This window comes from Sturnus vulgaris, chromosome 1 (genome assembly GCF_052056855.1).
Source record: "Sturnus vulgaris isolate bStuVul1 chromosome 1, bStuVul1.hap1, whole genome shotgun sequence".
NCBI lineage: Eukaryota > Metazoa > Chordata > Aves > Passeriformes > Sturnidae > Sturnus > Sturnus vulgaris.
In genome coordinates, this window is record NC_142243.1 from 93276327 (window position 1) to 93284811 (window position 8485).

Consider the following 8485-nt stretch of genomic DNA (forward strand, 5'->3'; position numbering starts at 1 on the left):
TAAGAACTTGCAGTTCAGAGGATGATGAAACACTCATGCCTCAAGTGGAGTTATATTGAGAAGTGTGCAGAATACCACCGGTGACTGAAACAATTTTATCTTTAATTAATTCATGGATACCAATTCACTAGTTTGAATTCAATGTTAAGCTTGGCTATATGACCTCTGAGGCATTACTACTCTCAGTCATTCTCTCCATACCTATTAGGAGAGAGTTCTTTCAATAGATAAAAAAGTATATTCTTAAACCTCCCCAATCTATGAGAGTGAGCCTAAAGCTTTGCAGAATCTTAAGGCAAGTTAGATGGAATCTGAAATTGCCCACCTGAGTTTGAAACTATTGGTTCTGTTATCAGTATCTTGGGGGACGGGGAAAGTGTGTTTAAGAAAAAAGCCATAGTGTGTTGTAGTAATGAACATCGGTGGAGTTTATTTTCATTTTGCTTTAATTAAGCCCAAATGCACCTCAGAGTCCAGTGATTCAGCTTCATCCTTACTAATTTAACAGCACGGTGATTTTAAGGCTTCATGCTTAAGATGACAAGAGGTCCTGAAGGTTATTGTTTCCCACTTCAGTGCTCCGCATCCAAGGCCTGAAATTCCGGAAAGGGCCATCAAGATCGCGCCTCGCTCTAGGTGTTCCAAAGATGAAACACTGTCGCGCACACGATTTCACGACTGGTGTCCCCAGCTGCCCGCTCCCGGTGACCGCAGGGCAGGACAGGGACAGGGGCGGCGGGGGCTCCGGGCCCGGCAGCCAGCTCTGTGCCCGGCGGGGTCCCGGCCGGCGCTACCCCTTGCGCTGCTTGTGCCGGGGGTTGCTCTTGCAGCACACGTAGAGCCGCCCGCGCCGCCGGACGATGTAGCAGTCCTTGCAGCGCCTCCGCAGCGCCGTCTTTGTCTTCAGCCCGGCCAGCAGCGGCGGCAGCGGCGGCAGCACGGCCAGCAGCCCGCGGGGCGCCCGCCACGGCGGCGGGGCCCAGCTCCCACAGGCCGCGGGCAGCCCCACCGCCCGTCCCCACGGGGCCAGCGAGCAGAAGGGCGAGCGGCAGAGCGAGCGCAGCGGGGCGGCCGTGGCGGCGGCCCTGACCAGGAGGGACAGCATGCTCGGCACCCTGCGGGGACAGCGCACCGGTCAGACCACACGCACCACTCCCGCTGCCCTCCTCCTCTCCCGCCGCTGCCTCCACACCACCCGCCACTGAGAACACCCGCCCCGCTCCCTCCACCAGGCAGGACACCGCTGACCTTACCCCTCGCTGCCCGCGGAAGGCGCCGGTCCCCGCCCACGTGTCCCCTCGCCGCCGGAAGCGCGCGCAGGGACCGGGGCGGGGCGAGGCCGTGCCCGCCCCACCGGGAGTCACGTGGGCGGCGCGAAGATGGCGGCGCCCGCCGCGACCTTCCGCTGGCTGCTGCCGCGGAGCCGCCCGCTGCTGGTCCGCCCGGGGCTGGCTGCCGCCGCCACCGCCCGGCCCTACGGCGTGCGGGCCTCCAACACCGGCGAGCTGGTGACCCACACGGGGCAGGTGAGCGCGCAGGGCCCGGTGCTGCCGTCCCTCCGCTGCTCGGAGGGGGCGGCGGGCGCGTCCCGGCGGGACCGCGAGCAGCGCGCCGGTGGGGTGTGATGTAACGTGACGGGGAGGCTTGGGTCGGACATGGGGAGGAATTTGTTCACGTAAACAGGGGCTGGGTACTGGAATAGGCCGCCCGGGAAGGCGGTGGGGTGTCTGTCCTTGGAGGTGTTTGGGAAATGGCTGGATGTGGTGCTTAGTGCCACGGTCTGCTTGACATGGTGGCGTTCGGTCGCTGCTTCGATTTGATGAGCTCAGAGGTCTTTTCCAACCTAATTTATTCTGTGGTTCTCTGTTCAGCGCGCACAGTGGGAATTCATGGGTGATCAGCACACAGGAGGAACGCGCTGTTTTGGAAGAAAAAAACACAAATCCCTTTTTAATCAGGGTCAGGGTCACTGGTCATTACCCAGCGTTCCAGTCCGAATGCGACTTGTGACCCAGCCCAGGAGTTGACAGGTGGAGGAGACACCCTCGTGTCAATGCCCTGGGACTCCATAATCCTGTGTTACCTCTTTCCCAGTGTCGAAGCTGAGGCTCGAGTGGTGCCTTGAGGAGATGCGAGAGAGGATGGCGGGTGGAGCTAACTTGGGAAAGCTCGCACTGCGCTTACTTAGCTGAACAGAAATAAATACAAAACCTGAATTTCCCAGTTTAATTCGCCACCTGGGTGAGATCAAGGAACAGCATTATAAATAACACATTTTTGTGCATCTCTGTGATCAGGCTCTTCTGTTTACTGGCTTTCATGCCACCCCCGACACCACCAATTTCCTCATCTTTTGTACTTTCCAATGTGCGATTTAGTTACTTGTGTGAGAGAATTGGAAGCTGGTTTTTCTATATACTACATGCTTGTAAGGTGAAAATATTTGAAACTAAGTAAACAGTTCGATTATTTATTTTCTAAGTCTTTGTGTTCTATGTTTATAGTTGTTGCTTTGTAAATAAAATCAAGTTTATTTTACGCTCTAGGTATATGATGAGAAGGATTACAGAAGAGTTAGATTTGTTGGACGACAAAAGGAGGTAACTCGTTCTACTTTTTGTCATGGGAGAGGGGGCAGTTTATGGGGCTTTTTTCTTTACCTGATAGAAATGTCCTCAACCTCATTGTCATTAAAAAACCCAAACAAGCAAGAAATCGACTAAACCCAAAACAAACAAAAAAACCCTTACCAAAACCAAAGTGGTTTGGATTTGGGGTTTCAGTGGGGTTTTTTTTTCACTATGGTGAAAAAAATTTTTAAGGCAGTTTACAGTTGCTTCTGTCTTACCTCCCTGCTTTTGATAAACTTGAAAAACTCAAGACTTGCTCTACCTTTAAGTGCTTGCATTTAAGATGTTAGAGTTGTAGGCATTTGAATATCTTAAATTTGGAACAGTTTTTGTTTTAAGTATCTGTTTTAGGGAGTTAGTATGTTTTCAGCACATTTATATTCAGAAAAATCACATCACTAAATACTATGCTGAATTGTTTATCTATTTATATATCTGTTTACAGCTGCTCTGAAGTTTAATTTGCTTCTGTGTAGTTAAAATTCTGATCTTTACCCAAACTACATTTTTAATGAGCCTGAGAAGCATTTGCTGAAAGAGTGATGAAACAAATAAAAGTAAAATGTAGACTATTCTGAAATAATGAAGCCTCAAATGCAAAGTGTGGTAATACCAGCATCATCCAAGTACAGTACTATAAAGCATCCCTGTTGCTGCTGCTTAAAATTTGCCATACCCACTCTATAAGAAGTCCTTCAGCACTGAGTTTTCTCTCATGATCAAGCAGAGCAGCTCCACAAGGGATCTGCTGGCCTTTGGGTAGAAATAAAATTATTTCAGCTAAAATGTATTCCTCAAAGGCCTGAGCCTTTGAATAGTGCCTTATGTTAATGCTATAAATGTTTATGTATAGCAGGGTCATTAAATATAAAGTATGGTTACATTTTTAATGTAGTTGCATGTAATTATTCTTTTCCTAAATTAACCTGAACTAATTACACTGATTTCTGAGTTTTCATATAGAGTTTACCTCACTGTGTGACGGATACAATTTAACTCATGCTGTGTGGCAAAAATGGGGATTTTACATGTGAAATAATTAAATGAAAATGTCACTTAAAATACTAAATTAGCTTACTTCAGGGAGGATATTTGGCAAAGTAGGTCTTTCCCAAGTGTATTGCCCATGTCTCTGCTACTTCTGTAACTTTGTAGAAAATGCTCCTTAAGCCTAGTTCTCCACAGGGCAGTGGTCCTTCTAATGTGCCTTTGCCATCAGGTAATTTCAGACTCTATGTGGTGTGGAGCACCCGAGGTTTTCAGTTCAGCCCAGTTCTTTCTCCAGCAAAAGCCAAGCTCTGTATCTGCTGAGCAAGGTTTAATGCTAAGTTTTAATGGTGAAATTTGGACAAAATTTACATGTTAAGTACTTGAAACAGTCTGTGTCTATTAATGGGATCTCTCTCTAGGGTCTTTGCCATTATCCCACAGTGTGTTTCAGCTGCCAGTATTAGGATTAACAGCCATGTCTGCTATCTGCATGTTGTCATATTTCTGAAGCAGAAGCACTAAGGTGACTGTTCTTTCTTGATCACTTCTTCCTTTGCCTTCAGTATAGTGCAGGTGGCTGAGACCTGCTCAGGATCAGCCCAGTCCAGCCATGGCAGCTTTCCTTTATTTTTTTCCTTTTCCTTTTTTCGGGGGGACACAGCCTCTGGACTGTCCTGCAGTCAGGGTGTCTGGGCCTGTGTGCTTCAGGGGGCCAGGCCCAGGGATGTGGCCTAGAGTATGTGCTCACTGTCCCCTCTGTTCTGCCAGCCTTGTTGTTAGTGACATCCATATGCTTTAGCTAAAATCATTGGTTCTCTGTGGAGAACTGAGGATTAGTGCTCTTTGGCAAGGGCCTGAAGCAGGAAGCTGTGAGAAAACTGAGCATGGCAACTGCTAAACTGCATCTGCCACAGTCCAACCAGGTCATCCTGCCCTTCTGTCATCCCTAAGGTCATCCTGCCCTTCCATAATCCCTAAGGTAGGGCAGGACCTATTTCAACACTTCCATTCCCATTTCAGCTCTACCCTTTCTATTGGGCTCGTGCAGCAGCTGAAGGTGTGAGGAGGGCCACCTCAGTGCTGGTCTGTTTTAGATAATTCTCTCCTGCCTTCCCTCTACATCTTTGGACTGGGATCAAATCCAAGTTTGATTTTATCTCTTTGTTCTCCTAGACCATGGATTGGCACAGGTGGATAGGTGGGAAGAAGCAGAAAGGAAATTGTCAAACTGGCACTGTGGCAGGGAAAAAATAGCCCATTGATTTATGCTTGGAGCAAGGCACATCTGGATGTGCTGAGGAAACCAGCCCCTTCCTGCTGAGTACTGCTGTGCTTTAGTCAAAGAGATATGTTGTAACTGCAACCACTTGGGGTTTTTTGTGGTTTTTTTTTTTTGTGGTATGTTTTCATGGTGAATTCCTAGATTGTGTCTTGTTTAGTGGGCTGAACCACAGACAAGTCTTAGCTATACAGTGGATGAGAGGTCTCTCTCTCCCCACAAGTACCTTTTGTGATTAAGAAATGTTGGAATGAGTGGAGTTCTTGCTTCTAATCTTGAAGCAAGGGTGTAAAATAGTTTTATCTCCCTCCTCCTTTAGCATGAAATGAAGGATGCAAAATTTTGAGTGTTATTAAAAACAGCAGTAAAAGTTCTTGCTGTTTGGCAAAAATATCACGACCTGTGGATGCAGCCCCAGACAGTGGGGTTCTTGATGTTGCCAGTTTCTTTCAATACCAAAACTTAGTTTTTTGCTAACTTTTTTAAGCTACCATCTTCTTTTGACAAGGACAAATTTTTAGTTGGCAAAACTGACTTGTCCATTACTGTACCAGAAAATGTAAGATTTTTGGGGGACTTAGTGGAAGATGCTAAGTTTGCTTAGGATTATACAAAAACACCATTGTAATTCCTAGGGCTTTATGTAATGGACGCATAGCAGTCTTTTTCCCAAGAATCTCATCTTTATTCCAATACCTGTTTATACACAAAGCAGTAGATAGTGCCTCCTTTGATATTCATGAGTGTATAACATGGCCTTTGAAAAAGGTGGCCTTCCTGGATTTTCCCTGAATTATAGCAATAGTTGTCTGCTCAGTGCAGAGTTGGAGAGTATTGGATTGCTGTAGGTCTTGCTGAGAGACAAGCTGCTGTGTCACCAGCCTGTCCCGACATGGATCTGTTTTCCAGACCATGCAGGTGTGCTCTAGGACGAAGCCCTACTTGTCAGTGATGTGAATATTCAGGAAACGTGTATGATGGATTTACAGAGTGGAGTAATGGCATTTAGAGGTTTTTCCTTTTTTCTGATGCTGAGCAATTTGTCTTTCTGACTGTTGTTATGCACCACATTCATGTTTTCATGAGATTCCTGTGCAGTGATGGAATAAGGTACGTGGCTAGAGGCTCTAAATTGCCATCAGTTGTTTTATCTCATGCCTGACTTACTTGTCTCACTATTACTTTTTAGTTTATCAGCAGAGATTCTTCTGGAATTTTATCATGTAGTCACTAAAGCAGAATACAGTGTTGGTTAAATATCTTCTGTTCTTGTCTACTTCTTCCTGCTCACCTCTCTGCTGAATCTGCTGAAACCTAAGCACTGATGTGGCCTGCATATCAGGAGAAAGGGATTACTTTTGCAAAGTTTAGTGTATAGTTCATTGATCTGGCTTATAGCAGAGCCTAAGAGTTCGTGGAGGAGTTGGGAGGAAGCCTAAGCAGGAACTTCTCAAAGTGCTGTGGTGGAACTACCTGAGGAGGCAGCAAATAGCAATTACTTTCTGTTTGAATGGGGATGGTGTCTGAAAGTTTCCTTCTTTTTCTTATAGGTGAACAAGAATTTTGCAATCGATTTGATAGCAGAGCAGCCTGTGAGTCAAGTTGAAAGCAGAGTGATATCGTGCGATGGTGGTGGTGGAGCTTTGGGACATCCCAAAGTATACATAAACTTGGTAACGTCATTATTCTGCATATAGCTTGCTTTGCCTGTGCATTCTTTTTTTGTAAGATTATCTAGTTTTTGGAATGCTAGTTTAACAAAATAAAAAGAGAGTAACCACCTGAGGTGCTCATTTTATTTGGTGCCTGATATAAATCAGAAGAATTAGAGGGCTTCCATTTGAAGTTATAGAAATTCTTTTTTTAAATTTTGGTTTGTTTGGTAGGACAGTATTTTTTTAAAAAGAAATCAGGTGAAATAGTAAGAACAACCACTGAGAGCAAAAATTAACATCCTTGCTGCATTTTGGAACTCTGATTATTTAAATGCTGTCATGTAGTTTGACCATACATTTGCAGTTTTCTTAGGAATATGCAGTTTATTTTCAGTCTTGCAAGTTCAAGGGAAAAAAAAAAAGGAGGAAAAACTAAACAAACTAGTCCCTCTTTCAGTCTTTGGGAATCTTGGTAGACTGAATATTTCAGACATGGCCAGAGAATGAAGAGTAAATGTTGTCTTATTCTCCTGTTGACAGTAGTGATAACTTCCAGTGTATTCTTGTTCTAAAGAGTAAAAATATTGAAGCTGCTGTCCTATGACCATAGTTGATGCAGCTGTTGCTTAGGTACTGTTCTCAGGTAAAGCCTGATAGCAGATTTTTCTGTGATTTAGTTCTTGAAAAATAAAGTCTGCAAACAAAATGGTATTAGATTAGCTACTTTTCCCTGGTCCTAACAGCTGAAATGCAGGACTTTGGGAATGGAGGGTAGTTTGGATTTTTCAATGCTAATCCTTTATTAAGGGGAACCATGAGTTCAACTTTGTTTCATGACTACAAGTAGTTATGTTGCTAAATAACAGAAGATTCCCCTAATATTTAGCTGTATTGTGTTTTGCCATGTTAGGAAGGAGTGCAATGACACCTTGCAGTCAGTCACACTTCAAAATTCTAAAAAATACAAGTATCTTCTGGAGAAAATAATGAAATTTTATACAGCAGTAATTGCTTCTTTTCTCCAAGATACTTCCTTCCAGCATTTCTCATGGATTCCTACTGAATTTTCCTCCTTCCTACAACTAACTCTGTTACTGACCAAAAATTCCTGTCTAGGAAATGCCAAATCCTGTTCTGTATTAAAGTAATTGTGAAATTATATTTTCAGAACATTGGAACAGATATGACCAAACTGGCTTGAGATGTTCAGTTTGGTAGGAGGATCTTATCTTTCTGAACAGATATCACTTTGCCTGACTTTAAAATTATATAGTTGAATTTAGGCCTGTAGTTGAAAGTCTGGCATAAGGGAAGCCACATGGGATACAGAAATAAAGCAAGAACCTCATACCATCAACTTTGCTCCCAGTGTTTCAAATAAGACTAAACTCTGTACTTTGGCAATATTGATTGATTTTAAGAGGACACAAATAAATAAGAGAAAAAAAATGTAATTTCTTAAAGGTTTATAAAGTGAAACTAGCAGTTGTTGTATTTTTGTATTTTTGCAGGACAAAGAGACAAAGACCGGAACATGTGGCTACTGCGGACTTCAGTTTAAACAGAAACATCACTGAAAGATTATCCCTGTGTGCTCGCAGATTTCTGTTCAGATGTTAACGTTCAACTATAAATAAACAATATATTTAGAATGCCAAAATTTGTGTTTATCTTAACTATGGAAAGTCCGGTCTGTACATTTTTAAAACCCAGCTTGTCAAGTATTTGAGAGGTGAATGGTATTACCATATCTGCTTTGTACTTAACTTTTAGTTTTCATATTTGGCAGACTTTTCACAGGTTTGGAAGTGGTGTTTGGCTGTAGATAGGTTTGGTTTGTGCTGGGTAGATATGTATTCTTTTCAACACTGAATGGGCTGTAATTACTGCGTGATTAATTATCCTAGGTGTTTTATCTTTTGTCACTGTGT

At 44.0% G+C, this 8485-nt stretch overlaps 2 protein-coding genes across 3 annotated transcripts; one reads left to right on the forward strand and one right to left on the reverse strand.

Moving 5' to 3' along the window:
* Positions 1–402: 402 nt before the first annotated feature.
* MRPL36 (mitochondrial ribosomal protein L36) lies at positions 403–1345 on the reverse strand. Of its 2 annotated transcripts, none has more exons than XM_088171873.1 (2): positions 1249–1345; positions 403–1115 (listed from the first exon to the last, which is right to left on the reverse strand). In XM_088171873.1, the coding sequence occupies exon 2, from the start codon at positions 1103–1105 to the stop codon at positions 791–793; it is 315 nt and encodes a 104-aa protein (XP_088027999.1). In that variant the 5' UTR covers positions 1106–1115; positions 1249–1345; the 3' UTR covers positions 403–790. The 2 variants fall into 2 exon arrangements, with proteins under 2 accessions (XP_088027999.1, XP_088027994.1); XM_088171868.1 differs by having other exon boundaries at positions 1254–1330.
* NDUFS6 (NADH:ubiquinone oxidoreductase subunit S6) lies at positions 1345–8214 on the forward strand. Its single transcript, XM_014880519.2, has 4 exons — positions 1345–1526; positions 2547–2600; positions 6450–6572; positions 8066–8214. The coding sequence occupies exons 1-4, from the start codon at positions 1380–1382 to the stop codon at positions 8129–8131; spliced, it is 390 nt and encodes a 129-aa protein (XP_014736005.2). The 5' UTR covers positions 1345–1379; the 3' UTR covers positions 8132–8214.
* The last annotated feature ends 271 nt before the right edge of the window (positions 8215–8485 follow it).